This window comes from Stegodyphus dumicola, chromosome 12 (genome assembly GCF_044657685.1).
Source record: "Stegodyphus dumicola isolate Sdum_Otavi_A_Nest chromosome 12, ASM4465768v1".
Lineage (NCBI taxonomy): Eukaryota > Metazoa > Arthropoda > Arachnida > Araneae > Eresidae > Stegodyphus > Stegodyphus dumicola.
The window spans coordinates 56597925-56614252 of NC_140779.1; the positions used below are offsets into that span (position 1 = coordinate 56597925).

The following is a 16328-nucleotide window of genomic DNA, read 5'->3' on the forward strand; positions in this document are numbered from 1 at the left end:
TCCATTAAGCTAGCACACGGTGGGAAAAAATGTCTTCCCACCATTAAGGATTTGCATGGAGGTTTATTCTTTCGCCATCATCCACCGGAATTACGCGACCCGAATTCGATTAGCCGGACTTAGGTCCTGGATGTTCTTCGTTTACGCGGGTTATAAATTTACACAACTGCGTCACTAAAAGTGTTGTTGTATTCTGCATGAACGCTATTACTGTTTGGTAATGCGCCATTATCGTGGGAAAGGATGCTTTTCATGGAATCCAATTGGATTAGATAATGTATACTTTATCAAAGTAATATAACGTAAAAAAGTAATTCGAAAGACAGGAGAGAGCAGACAACTTGAGCAATTTTTTTCGCAAGAAAATTTTTTTTACAGTGTAACTCACAAAGCTTTCTTCAAGATAATAATCCAGCTGCTCATTATTTGTTACCAAAAAACATTTTATCCCTGATAAAAGTATTTTGCATATTTCGTCTCATTTTTGTTAGTTAATTTACTCCTGAAACGTATTCAATTGTTCTAATATTGATTATGGCAAACGATTTCGAGATAGCTAATAAATATGAAGCAATTATGTTTTTATCAAATAAATATTTTAGCATTCCAAAATCAACTTTTTTAAAAACATTTAATATGTATATTTCATACAACATGCTTTATGCAAAAGGTGAAAAGTATATGGCAAGCCCCTTCTTAACCAAAAACTTATGTTGATGATGTATGTAACTAACTCAGCTATATAAAATTTATCCTAAGTTTTTTTTAGCTTCAGAGCGGTTAGCCCTTACATGCTTTATTCTCATAGGACACAATGGTATGTTGATTACGTTTTCCCCACTAGGGTGTAATCTTTCCTTTCTTCCTCTCACAAACTCTAAAGTGTCTTTGTAGTTTCTACCCTCAAAGCACAACCGCAAAATTAAAACGATGTTCTGGCTTTTACATTATTCCCCTTTATAAATTTATTTTAACGAATTTGTATAATATCTGAATATAAGTTATTGCGCCTCAGTTTGTAATCTTGCTCAGATTTTTAAATTATTTATATTTAGTTAACAATATTCTAAAATCCTGTTACGATTCCCTTAACATCTAAACTGATATAAATGATTCCGTTATTAAAGTAAATAAATTTTTTCTCTGATTTTATATTGTTAAAAATTTTGCTATAATTATTTCCTAACTATGATACACAAAACAATTTTGCATAATTTTAAAGCGTCTACGCCAAAACTTGTCTTAACCACTATAAATTCTATTAGAACACTAATTAAATTTTTAAAATATAGTCAGTTTACATTGCTGATCTATGCATATTGACAGTCTTGTCAATCAGAACAACTTCTATTTGTTATTTTGTGTAGAAGATCGTTTCTCTGTTTCTCTTAAACATAAACTGGAGTTACATCCTTATTGTTCTTCTAACGTAGGTCTTTACATTCTGACATGAAAACGAATCAGACTCAAATTTTCTGTAATATAGAACCTGAATTAGATACTGCTTGTCTTCTTTCTAATATAAAACACGAGTTAAATCTTTCCTCTTTTCTATAATATAAAATATCAGTTAGATCTTTGAAATATTGTTCATGTGTCTGTTCATTTTAAAACCGTGTTATAACAATTGGTAGTTTTTCATTATACAATACTCATATAGATGGTAACAAATTTTGTAAAATCTATGATAGACAGCTATTAACACATGACGCAATCTCAATGATCACTAAGATGACAGAACATAATTATGAAATCATATCTTTACAAATGTTCAAATTCTTCACAAATTGATAAGATGTTTGAGTATGGAGACAGTTTCCTAGAATAAATTTTAAAATGCGCAATATATTATATTTTTCTACTGTAGTTTTCATATTTCCTAATTTAATATTTCCTTTTACTTTCATTTTTTCTGTTTTTTTTCATTAAAATAATAATATATAATTTATAAAGCCATACATATTATTTCATTTTAACAGATGAGTATTGATGGAGAAATTACGAGTAAAAAATTACGTAAAAAGTAGGGGAAATGAGTATTTGATGAATTAAAATCAATCAAAAGGAACATTAAGAAATTTAAAGCGAAATTTTATGAGTTTTAATGCTTAACTAAAATTAGTTAAATATTTAAATTTAATTTATAACTTTAGAATTATTTATAATAATTAAAATTGTCATAATTATTAAATATAGAATCGCCATTATTTAATGTTAGCAAAAGATTACACTTTATTAAGTACTCTAAAATACCTTAATAAAAGAGCTTAAATAACAGAGTCCAATCTAAATATAATTTAGACTTCTAGCTTTGGAAATGTCCTGTTATTTCCAAAAAACTATCCCCACAAAACAGCTTAGAGCGAAAACAAACATAAAAATAATATGCCTCGCATTCTTCCTTCAGACAACTACACGTCACATCTTTTCTTACAGCAGCAAAGCAACAAAGCCCTGAGGACATGCTTATGGTGACGAGTCGACAGCTTTCGTTTTCTACATTATTTGGGCAGCAAAAAGCTCTCGACAGTTGACTGGAGCAGAGCGGAGTGGATGAATATAAACGTGTCAGAAGCTTCATGCGCCGTGTCTTATCAGCTGACGAATCACTTCGTTGTTGGCCAAACGCATTCAAATGTCTCCGAAACCGTACAGGAACGTTATTAAATTTTCGAAAATGTGGGCTTCCCTGGCAGTCCCTTATCTTAATCGTCGGGCTAGGCTTACGGAATAAAACTATAACAGGCTTACGACGGAGACGCGAATCGCCCGTCAGCGGTTTCTTATCACACGAGCCATCGGAAATGCGCTGCTGGATCCGAATGCGCTGCTTTTAAATGGATTATGGCCTCCGTTTTTTGAACCGTTATGCATTCTGTAGTATTATTATTTTGTTATCGCATTTTTTTATCCATTTAGACTTCATAATCTTTTGGATTTATACGATCACGCGTAAGAAGTACGTAGTAGTTCAACACTGATTCAAATAAAACAAAATGTTTTCACGCTAATGAAATCGCTCGATTTTTTATTTTTTATTTGTTATAGATACATTTTTAAATGAAAGTAAAATAAAGTTAAGTAATAAATTATTTTAAAACTTAATAAATGAAACGAACTTTAAAAAATGCGTCAAGTGGTGAGGCTCTTATGTAAATCAAATATATGTATGAAATATGGTAAATTAAAACTACTCTTTGTCTAAAAGGAAAGTAATTAATTTATTTCATTTATTTTTTTTTTCAAATTTATCAGACGTTCCTTTCCATTTGAAACCTGTTTCACTATTTTTAAGATGCAAATATGGACTAGTCGCTTTTGGAAAATTTATTTGCGGCTCTCGAAATTTCCTGAATTTCAGTGCAGCTTTTATTGGCAGGAGGTTTTGGCCCTTTCTGGTGCAGAGTAAACTCACATACCGCGTTCTCAGTCTGGCTACTAATTTCCTTGTATTAACTAAAAACGCATCTTCATTCAGAAAACGCATACAAAACTGTCTCCGTATATTGCATGTAATTTATTCCCAGCCTCTGTTTATTCTGTGTCCTAGTTATTGTAATGCAATAGGACCAAAAACAGCATTCATTGTAAAAAACAACTATGATAGGCTTAACAATATAGAAGAAGTTACAATGATGTTGAAAAATATTCTCCCCTTCAGCCACTAATGAATGAAGTAATACGAATTGGAAAAGAACGAAAAATTTATAAGAAATATACCGATAGCATAATGTTTATAACGTAATATTTGTCTTTCGTGAAAATGAAATATGAATAGTATACTGACAAGTTGGGTTCACTTCAAAATTCTCAAACAAGCATAGCATCGATATGTATCAATTTTTTAGAGAATTTTTAGAGAAGTTTCATCAAATTAATACTATATTAGACATCTATGTAATGAAAATTCCGCACGTTGACCAGAGCGGTTAATATTTCCAAACTACGGATAGTCAAAACTGCTTGAGATGGAAAAATATAGTTTTTCTTTAGTACAAGCAAATTATTTATGCCCTTTACATGTCCTTCTTGTAAATATTTTCTCTCTGAGAAGACCATCTCTGAAAGTGACCAATATTTCTGAGAACGTGAACAGGCACTAGTACTGAATATCACCTGTTTAAGAAATCCATTTCGACAAAAGACCGTAATCATCTGGAAACGTAGGTGGTCATCTCAGAAAGTGCTCACTGTATTTAATTATGATTCCCTGTTAATAGTTCAATATTAAAAATACTACTTAAAGTTTGAAATAAAATTATTATATCTACCGAAAAGCCAATACTTTCTACGTTCTACTACAGTCACTCCAGTAAGAAGTAAGATTGTGTTAGATTAGTTTAGACAACAATAAGGAAAGTGGAAGACTCTCTTTCCAAGGAACATTTGAAAGAAAACTAGAATATATTTAGGTTGCATATAAAGTAAACCATTAGGTGGGCCAAATATTATGTTATTTTTCTAAACCGAATATGCCAGTAAATATTACGATTTTATTAAAAGAATAATTTTTTCTTTGATTGTTTGAAGACCAGTGTGTAAAGAAACAGCAAAACTCAAGCTCTCTTGGCGAATTAATAGGTTTTTCAATGCAGCTCTGGTTAAATATCGCTTAAGCGAATTTTATGAATAGCATTTAAGATCGGAAACAAAAAATACATAAAATAAAAAAAAAATCTGAGGCTGTTTAGTAAGATTCCGTTAATAAAGTTTTCAAGTATCTTTCAGATATCTGTTTTGGTTAAATTTCAGACTTTTTATATAGTAAAATAATACAAGAATTAACAGCGATACTAATAAAAGAAATAGTATGAGTATATAATAAAGAAAGCGACAACATAAATAATTACAGGGAACACTGATTTTTGCTTCTTTGCCAAATCCCCTTAAAGATTGCATTCAAGCGAAAATTATTTTCCTTCGTAGGTAATCTAAAAAATAATCTTTAGATGCTCATATTTGGATGTTTTATCAGATAAATATTTTACGAAACTGATACAAGGACTAATTTATTAAACGGAAATCTTCTCTATAGATTTTAAATGTTTATTAAGTGGAGTGCGGCCGACTTACATTCATTAGCTACTTAAATGAAATTTTAATAAACTGCAGAATATAAAATTATGCACTTTCTTAAAAACTAAAACAGATTTTTTTTTTTTTTTTTTTTTGAGGACAAGAATTTTGTGGAAGGCAATATTTTTCGAAATTCTCAACTGGAGCTTGTGATTTATAGTTATGCAGAAAAGCGATAAAACGGTCGTTTAATTTTTATGTGCGGTATCATTTAAAAACACACTTAAATTCCATAAATATTTGCACTGTCTTAAACTTTTAAGACGACAACTATGTCAAAGATTATTAAAGGAAAAATCAATATTTATTTACGCGACATCATTAAGAATTTCCATCGGCTGTCCTTTCAATTTGAACTGAATGATCCAATAGGTAATCGATTATGTCAAAACTATGTATTTGTTTACCTCATATATCTCTGTACAAGATAAATTTATGGTTTTGTAAATTCCTCCGTCAATTGTATGTAAAACGCAAAATTAAATTGCCCTTTATCTATCAATATTAATGATAAAAATGCACTTAGATTGCCTTTTGTTAAAGGTTGTTAACAAAAGGAAATTATAATCATATAATTATTCCTTAAATATTCACGGCTCCAGTAGATTACATGACACTGTTAGTTTTACAGCAAAGAAGCACAAAGGAAAGTTAATCGAAAGATTATAATCTCTTGAATTTAAATAGAGGAAGCTTGGCGGTGAGAAAGATTTGTGTAAAAGAGGCAACAAGCATTTGAAAACAGAAAGAAGAACTGGTCAGTACAAATTTGACGCACGCCCGCGTACGTGACCAAAGGTCAGTGTTGGTGTTCGTCGTCATGGAGACGGATAAGAGAGCACGATTACTCCGGTTATGTGCGACGAGATAAGATAATGGAGCAATTGCGACCAATCGAATCCCCTTAATAACTTACTTCCAGCACTCTTCCATCAGAGCTGCGCAGCTGACTCAAGTCATTTTAAATTCCGTTCCTTCTCTGCTGAATCCGTTTCCATCTAAAAGAGAACCGGAACGCGATTTCTGAGCCGACCTATTTTCCTCGATTCTTATCCTAAGTTGAATTTTGTGACATGAATTTGAAGCAAACTGCTAGAAACTGAATAAGACATCGATGCCTGCCATTTTTATTTGTATTCCAAATTAATGATTCAATACTTCAACCTGTCTAAGAAATCTCTATTATTAAATATTGAAGAACATATATGTATGCTCCTCATGTTATTGAAAACGGCGGCACCTAAAGCTACCGAATTTTGAACTCACATAGCCTTCCACACAAACATGCTTACCTTGAAGCCCGAATTTTGAATTTTGAGTTTTCTTTTATCTTTTTCATATTTTGCGCAAAATTATTGCAATTTATATTTACAAATTTGGAGATTTAAAGGTAATGTTAAACTAAGCGTAAGTTATTTATATTTCAGCCAAATGTAGTTATTTATTTTTACCATTCAGCTAGGCGTAAATTACTTTTATTTCAAATTTAATAAAAAATTCTCAGTTATTTAAAGAAATGTGTTTCTACTCCGCAAAGAATAATATATATGTTTCTTAAATTTAATGGATATATTGAACGATGTTGATGAAATATGGTGCCACTGTCCAAAATAAAATATTTGATCTTCGACGCACCAGCGTGTTGCCCTTCGGCAATGCGTAAGATATTTAATTTTTCTTTCAAATTTAATATGTCTTCTGATGATTAACACATTAAGCGATTTAAATGCAATTAATACATGTCTTCGTTAATTAATAGCTGGGTGGGAAGAATTGCCCGATCTGGGTTCATTAAAGAAATTATATAAGTATTTTATTCGGTCGACCGTTTAAGCGGTTATTGACAAAAAAGTTTAAAAAATTGGAAAATATCATCTTTAACTAACGCTGAAATTTATACAGTTTTCAAGCATTTAAACATGAGGGGTCGTCTCCTTTCAGAATTTCCCCAAAGTTACTTCAATAAAACCTCCTTCCCAGATGGACTTGATTAACTGCAGATGGCTCAGCATCTTACCATCAACACCTCCCTCAGAAAAATCTGTTAGTTTTGAAGAAAAGGTAACCCTTGCCTAACGATTCGCAGATAGAATATTGAGGTTTAATTGATTTCAGGTTTACAAAAACAAATAAATTTATGATGATTAGCAAATTATGATTATTATTCATCGTACAGATAAATTAAACTATTAATTATCACTCTAACTACATATGGAGTCCACAATAGCAGAAGTTTTAAGTAAATGTATGTTACATTTAAATAATCTTTAATTTTATAAAAAAAATTAAAATTTAAGCTGTCTTGTGTAATACAATTGCTGTAGTTCTGGTATTAATTTTAGTCCTTTCTTGAAACTATACACTTACTGATTCTGAATATACCCAATTACATGGTGTTACATATTATCTCATTTATCAGAAACATTTAAACGCATATAAGTAATGAATAATTGCGACAAAATACCAAAACGAATGAGTTATAGAGAAATAGGGAACTCTGAAGGATAAAATGAAGAAAAATGGAGAAGACTTCTGGAAATATAACGAGGAGACAGTTAAATATAAGATGCAATAAATCTGTAGCAGCAAATGCTTAGTTGTTCATTTTTGCTTTTTGAGCTAGAGTGAGATTTAGATTAGAGTCAGAAAGAGGAAATATTTTACTACTTAGTGCTGGCTTTATTCTGCACAAAAGTATTAGTAATTAGTAAGAGGCTTAAAAAATTGCAAATAAATAATCAGGTAATCCGTCTTTATGGACAATACTTTTTCTTGGGGTATTCCTGACATTGTTTAAGCAAACGCCAAGGAAACTTTCTAAAAACAAGGAAATTTTCTCTTTTCGTACCTCCCAATCATTCTATAGAAAATGATATAAGAAATAGGAGAGAAGAGAAAAAAGAATGTTGAGTATTATAAATCTATATCAATACGTTTCAAGCGCTTAATAGCGAAATGCAAAGAAGGTAATTTCTAGGACAGATCGATAGTTTAAAGACAATAATTTAAATAATGCAAAGAAGATAACAGATAATGCAAAGCATTTTAAGGCATTAAGAAGATATCTCTATGAATTCCTTTTGAAATGTTGGAATCACCGTCAGAGATGAGAAGGGAGAGCACAATTTTCAAAATGTTTGCCTACCTGGGTAATAAATTATACTCTTTTCGTTCTCATAATCCGTGCCCGGGATCGAGAGAATGCACTGGAAGAGCGTTGGTTCCTCCGTTAGCTCCCTTTCTCTGATCTCCCTGGAGACTTGAACATAATAGGCGCCCGTCGACCTGTGGGAGTTAATCACCGTTTTCACATTAGAGACGAGAGTGGGCACTCTTTCCATGATGTCCACCTGGAGGAGGGTGATCTTGGGCATGGGGAAGACGCCGTCCGCCTCGCACGTGAAGTTCACAGCCTCGGAAGACATCTTGGTGAAGTTGAAATCGAAGCTACGCGGGGGAGCTGGAAAGAAAAAAGAAAAAGAATGAGTGTTGTGGAATTCTGTAAAAGAATGTTGACATCATAGAATTCAATGAGCATAATGTTTCAAATGATTTTATCAGTTATTTTTAACATTCGATTACTACTTATATTAGCTGATAGTTTCGGTACTTTCCAATCAGACTATGTTAAAAATATATAGAATCCAAATGATATCTTAATACATGCATCATTAAAAGTCATTAGAAATACAGCTGCATGCAGTGGAACGTTAGCCACTAAGATGTTATATATTTTGAATTCTAAAAGCCCTAATCAGGACGGCTCAGGGATTTTGCAATTCAAAAGGCATACCTTACATTTTGAATATTCAAAATTCGTATCTATGCTCATATGTCTGTTGCCATAAATAAAATGCTTCAACTTACACATTTGCTTAACTTTAAGTTCAATAATTTCTACTTAGTTTATAAAGACGTTTCTCCTCTCACAACGCACACCTTTGTGCTACAATTGTAAGCACTTCCAGCTAGCATCGGAACGTCCAGAGTTCAAACCAGCAAAAGCATTATTGATTCTTCTTGACTCTTGTCTCCAAAATTGCCTAACCATTCTACTGTGGGGTGCAAGTAAAATGTGGTGGATAATAATTCGTTACAATCTAGATTTAGCAAATGGATCTCTTTCCTCTCCAGTAGACATTTAAGAGATAAGAAGAGAAGAGAAGATAAAGAAGGTAAGGGAAGAAAATAAGGAATTTTTTCCATTTTCATAGAGTGCCTTCGTTGTGCAGTTGGAAGCATGACGGTTCAAAATTGGAAAGCCTGATGCTCAAATTCCGAAAACAGCGTTGTGCATACAAGGAATGCCTAATCTGATTCCTGCTCTAATCGCTTTAAAGTTTTTTTTTTTTTTTTTTTTTTTTTTTTTTTTCAGGGTCAAACTGAACGTTTGCTATGTTGCTATGTTTCCGTTTATTTGCAAAACAAACTATCTAAATAATTAAGGGTGTAGGGCTAAAAGTTAGGTTTAGAAAAATTCTTTTACCTTCTTACTAACAGTAAAATAAATAATGCAATTCTTTTTCTATTATTTAACGCCTAGTCTTGTGTCTAGAAAGTATCAGGTCAAACTTGTTTTGATTATTTCAAATTTTTAACATCATCGTGAAGCATTTTACTTCTGTGATTTAAACTGTTTTTGCTTCGTTTATTTTTAGCATTATATACACACGTGTTTGCATTATACACACACTCACACTTGTATATATATAATTTAAAGTCGTATAGATGCAATAACACGTAGTCGTAGCAGATTTCAATCACATTTCGTTCACTGACATTAAACATTTTGGCTACAAATACTTTGCACATTATTGGTAGATATTCCAGTTACATTTACATTTTTTATTTTGTTGCGACAGAAAGAAAAGCAGTAAAATGCGTCTTAGCGAGAACTGAGGTTAGAGCAATGTGCGCAGTTATCCAATATGGCAGTGTATTAAGAGAAAGTTTCTTTTCTCGAAATTTTGAATTAAGTTAAGTTCATCGTTTGAATTAAGTGTGTTCATTCTTATTAGGTTACGAACATTATCGTTACGTAAAAGTCATATGATAGAACTGATCTAGAAATGACGCAGTCTAGAAAAGATTATTATTATTTTTAAAATCGAGAGGGCAAAATATCTAGACTAACATTAAGGGACTAATTACTAATTATTACCAATTTAAAAATTTAAATTATAATTTATAATTACTATTTATATACTAAATTCTATAGTATGGCACTGCAAGGAGTATAAAATGAGGAATAAAGCACGAAGCGTGATATCTAGTGATTTTAATTTCACGTTTATAAAATGCAGTTATTTCAAAAATTCCTAATGTGAAAATTATAAATTTTTCCTTTACTAGATGATCGTTTGTTGAATGATTATGGCAAAGCTTACTATCCGTTGTGGGGATATCTTAGTAGAGGGTTTCTAAGGGAAACTGCCCACCGAGCGCTGAATACTGGTAGTTCGGTCTGAGGTTCGAATCCCGCGAACGGGCTGGCTGCATGGGCGTTTTCGTGGTTTTCCCCATGTGTAACGTGTATACGAGCCAGTTTCCCTTACAAAGTCCTCCACGAAGACATCCCTCCCCTTAGGCAGATAGCCCTCGTGTGCTTTGCCATAATTAAATACAACACATCACATCACATCTAAGGGAAACTCTCTCGTCTTCACATTACATAAGAAGTAGTCCCTAAACCTCAAGTAGCCAGCACAATCGGGGCCAAAACGAACCCGGAATGTGCTACCAATATTAAGCATGCTCATCTTGGAACTTTTAGGGCCTTCAGTGAACCTCGACATATGTTTAGAAAAGTAATTCAGGTGACAAAACCGTTAATAGTCAAATATACAACGTTGCTTAAAGAGTCATTGCTGCTAAGCATAGTTTATAACGATTTGATTCGCGGTTAGAAACTGGAAGAAGAATAAATTGCAAGTTTACATGCATTAACAGATATCACAATATATATGCATTCAATGATATAAGCATTCAAATTTTTATAGTACTAGAAGTATTAACAGAAAGGAGTTTTTCAAACCAGAACTTCTGGTAAATTAGTCTCTCATGTGGAATCTCTATGGTCTCCCAAAAAATAATATTAAACTGTTAAATCGTATGTGACTTTATCGCTAATTATACCTAATATTTATTTTATACAGATAATAGTTAAAAATCTGGTTATAATTTAAAAAAATAAACATCGTTGACAAAAGCCTGTTTTGAATTAGTTTAAATAAAAGACATATTCCAATTAATCATCTCATTTTTGACACACAGAAATATATTATTCTGTTTCTAGCCTGAATTTCATTAATTCATATATAACACGTGGCATCCGAATTACTTCCACACAGCTGAATAATTCACTGATCTCTGTACTTAGTGACCTCGAATCACTGAAGCATGGATGTTAACATGTCAATTTCGTCATCCAGAGCTGTTAGAGCTTGCTCTCTGACTGAGGATTACAGACGTCAGGGACCATTAAATTCCACCCCACCCCATCAAAAAAATCGCACACCGGCTGCTGTCTGCTTTCGTGATTCATACACTACTATTATGAACGTGAGTGACTGATCTACTGCTGTTAGCATGTGAACTCTGATTTTTCATATGAAGTCACTCATATAAGTATTATCCTTCTAGTCAACGATAAAAAATGCTTAATCCAAAAATCTGCATGTTAATTGAATTTGAAATGTAATTATTAACTGCACTTTCATGGTTTTCATTTTTAAATAGGTATACTGTTTGAGCTGAAATAATTTTATGCTGTAAAATAATTCTTAGAATTACTTACGATACAAATATATATATATTAACATTAGGAACCGAATTCATATTATTTTACTATTAACTCATAGAGTATGATTTTTAGCTATAAGCATTCGTAAAAGTAAAACTCGCTGTCGTTATCTCATTAACTGATGCATCATATATGAGACTATGTTTGGAGATAACTTATTGAGCAGTCAAGACTACGTTAGTTATTCGATTTTGTTCTCCAGCTCCTTTGCATACCTTTATTTCTAACTGATTGCATAGTCAAGTAATTATGCCAAACTCGAATAAAGGCTTCTCATCGACACGAATGCTTCATTAATTTGAATAGTATGTTCCAAGATAAAAGAAAGTCGTTTGATTTTATTTACAAATGAGAAAGGTTTTGAAAGCCCAAAAGGGCTAACTCATTCAGGACGCCAGGAACTAAAACAAAGACGAGCTACATGAGCTGCGCGATTAGATGTAGGCCACTCGGCTCTCGTTCTCTCTCTGTGCTCACATATAGCAGCAGACATTGCCTTTTTCATCACAGAATGTATTGTGAGTGCGTTTAGGCCATCAAACGTCGGTGCACTGAAGATTACACAAATAGACATTCATTACATAAACTATATAAATAGATGACTACCATCGCGGGGACTGGTTTAGGTTATTTAAATATAGCATAGCACACAAGAGCTATCTGCTTAAGGGATGTCTTCATGGTGAACTTTCTAAGGCAAAACGATTTCTATTCAGGTGCATGGACAGATGTTTTAATCGCTTTAATTACTGAAGCGGCAAATCCATTTCAATTCATTTATATAAAAAATTAAGTTGGAAATATTCAGCTTGATCCTATGACCTGGACTGAGTGAATGTGAGCGAATGTACTTTTATGTCATCTTCTTTGTGGAAACGGATGTATCCCGGATAGAGGCAATATAAATGAAGGCATGTGCCATATATCTCCAAGACAATTTATTTAGTCGGGTGCCCTGAGAAGAACTACTAGACTCCCGTAGCAATATTGCACAGAATTACTACATTTCTCCGTGCGTGATATCCTGGAGTAAATGACACTTTCAGGTAGCTACTCGAATATCCAGTACCAGGAATATTTAAATTGCTTCCCAAATAACGGAAGAATGCACAGATAGATTTTCATGTTTTCTGGTCCTCTTTCATGCTTCTCAGTTTTTTTATTAAATTGTTTGTACAATACAGATGTGAATAATACAATACAAAATAATAATACTTACTATAGCAACATAGAATCGTAGAGCGAATAAAAAATAAAATACCTTCATCAAACCATAATATGTATCTTTAAGCACATCTGATAAGATAGTAAAGTAATTTATCCTCGAAAGCTCTAAACCAATCAAACTAAAGGAAATGGCTAACATAATGAATTACTTAGAATTACATAATTAGATTAAGGCATATTAGTTCTAGGATATTTTTAATTTGTTAAATAATTCTCGCATTGAATCAATTACTAGGGTATCAGAACCAAACGATTATTGTACATATTTACGACTATCTGATAAAAGACACCATGCTTGTAACATTTTATTCAAAATTATTTCACTGTATTTTCATTTTATCGCAGAATGAGTTTTTGTGTTAGGAATAAAAATCGCCCAGCTAAAGGCTAACTAAAAGGCCTTTTAGTTAAATAGCCTTTAAAAGGCTATTTAACTAAAAGGTAAGTAAAGATCATTGAACTTTCTGGAGCAGAAACTGTAAAATTTCAACTATGCCTTCGAATCACGCATGATCTAATGTTTTAGTTGCACGTGCCACTACTTATCTCTCGAGAGCACTCACGGCAGGATGCGATAATTTATTATAAGCAGTCATTTTTAATGTAGCATAAGTTGCATAAAAACAATAAAATTTTCTCCCTTTCTTTTGAATTACAGATTGTTTCAATACTGTGAAGGAGTTGGCAAAAAAAAGAAATAGTGGCTATTGATTGAACATCCGTTTATTTTAATTACCAGTACTGAAATTAGAAGAGTATAAAATTTTGAAGTATTGTTATTAATAACACATTATTACTGTTTATAACTCTGTAGAGTCATTAGGTTTATTTCGGAAGCTGGAGAGATGAAAAATATTCCCCGGGAATCGAACCTCGGACCTCTGGAATACGCGCCCAGCGTACAGACAACCATACCACGAAGGCATCCCAAGAAGGCGGGAGAAATGCCTCAATTCTTGCTGTTCTCCCTAAGGGCACACTTAAAATTAAATTATTCAATATGCTAACTTCTGCACTGTTAAATGTATATTTAGTTAAACTCCGAATCACTATTGGCAAGAAATCTAAAACTTTTTTTAAAGATGAGAACAAGAAATTTTCAGGATCAACATGCATTTGCGAATTAAGAAAGTCTCTTCAATTATTTGTACCCATTAATAATAAAAGGACTGAAATCTTTAAAGCTAATACTATTTTCTTCACTGGAAGGCGCCAATATTGCAAGGACTGCGTGCTTAAGGATAAAGATGCATTTGCGAAGGACATTCAGAGAAAAAAAAACTCTCTCGTATTTATATTACATGCCGAGAAAACGATGAAATTGCTTACTTTGCGAGGCCATCCGCCAGGATTCACTTTTCGTTCATACGATTGACACTGTACAAGACTGGAACTGTATAGGATTATGACGGCGTAGCATTGGCATTAGTATAAGGCCGACAGGAGGTACTGTCCCAGGATTTGATACGATGAAAAATTACTTTTATATAATAATTAATAAGATGATTAAATTTCTTTCATATAGTGTCACATCCTTAGAATCAATGTATAGTGTCACGGAACCCTACATATAGAACCCTACATATCGTATATTTCCCTATAGTGTCACAGAACTTAGAATCGCCACTGGCTTACAATCGAGATTCATAAGGTTTATAAATAAGACGGTGAATAATCAATTGGGAAGAGTTTTATTACATTTTCTAAAGTACCCGCATAATATCTTCACTAGTATTAAAACCACATCTACGAAGGACAGAAACAAATTTTTAAATTGCTATGTCAATAAAATGCTGGCAGAGCCATGTCAAACCTGCGCCACATTCCTAAAGTACCCTATCAGAATTAAACTATCAGTGTTTGGAAATCGTAACTGCTCGGCCACTGCTCGCCATCGTCCACTTTTTTTCTCACGTCCGTTCGTAAGCTTAAATAAATCAGCACTTTTAATATTAGTAATATCAGCATTCATCAAAAAAACATTTATTACGAAAGACACCCTTTCAAGATACATAGGTAATCCAATTTTGCAATATTTTGTTAAAGGCAGCATACTTAAAATGTAGCATGAATGTAAGATTAAGATCATAACAACTAATTCTCAACTTTTTCTCAAAATAAGTTAGAATGCACAAGAATTTGCGATGTTGGAGTCCTAAAATGGATCTTGAGAAACCAAATTTTCCAAATGGAACAAAAGTAAAGTCCCAGTTGGAAGATAGTTTATATTAATTATAATGAAATAAATATGTGAGAAAATAATGTCTAGAAAAGAAATGCGTAAGACCACTGAATACTTTACTGACAAAATAAATCGAATGTTTAACAATTTCTTCCACTGGGCAGAAATTTCAAATTCAAATTCAGATGATATATATGTGAATTTTGAAATTTCGTTGCTTCCACTCAATTGACAAAGATCAAAATTTGTATTACATCTAAAATATATAGAACAAAATAAACAAATTAAGATCTCCAACCCTTAAGAGGTACTACACGAGAAGCTTGGAAAACTTACAGCCGTATTTCTTTTGTTAACTAAAGATACAAACTGTACATGTGGACATAATATAACACTATTACATACTTTGTAATATTTTATTAATATAATTATAGCATATGATATATTTATATACATGAAAACGAATTGGTTCCAAAATGTATAGGGATAAATATTTCAGAAATACCATCTCTTGATATTGTATAATCATTATAAATTGTTTTTAGTGTGTTTAGTCCTTCAAACAGATGCGTATGTTTTCAGGCATGGTTTTTAGTGGTATTCATATTAAATTTTTTTAAACATGTGAGAATTACAGAAAGTAAGTATCACGATGTGAAAGAGAAAATTCACTTTTTGATAAAATGCTTAATAATTTATAAGGTATTTCCCCCGTTTTCATAGCGTAGTGGTTCTGCACCCTGAACCGGTATTCAAGAGGTCGCAGTTCGATTCCCGGCGAAGACGTTTGCTATTTTTTCAATCTCTCTTACTTCTAAAAAGAAAATCATAATGTCTCTACAGTGGTGCCGGAACTAAAAGGATGTTGGATAAGCATTCTCCACACCCAGGATTTGGCAACTGGGTTCCCTAAAAACCCCAGTCGCCCCTTAAAAAGGAGGGTATATAAGATACTTCTCCAGCTTTCATTCTGCACGCTGGGCCGGTATTCCAGATGTCCGTGGTTCGATTCCCGGCAAAGCCGTTTGCTAATTTTTCAAT

General features: G+C 32.6%; 1 protein-coding gene across 4 annotated transcripts in view; it reads right to left on the reverse strand.

Moving 5' to 3' along the window:
- Positions 1–16328, reverse strand: part of LOC118197446 (uncharacterized) — an 873067-nt gene that overhangs the window by 297344 nt on the left and 559395 nt on the right. For all 4 annotated transcript variants that reach the window (XM_085827733.1, XM_085827736.1, XM_085827734.1 and 1 more), the window contains exon 3: positions 8222–8536. In XM_085827733.1, coding sequence (XP_085683859.1) covers positions 8222–8536 — 315 coding nt within the window. The remainder of the gene's footprint in view (positions 1–8221; positions 8537–16328) is intronic.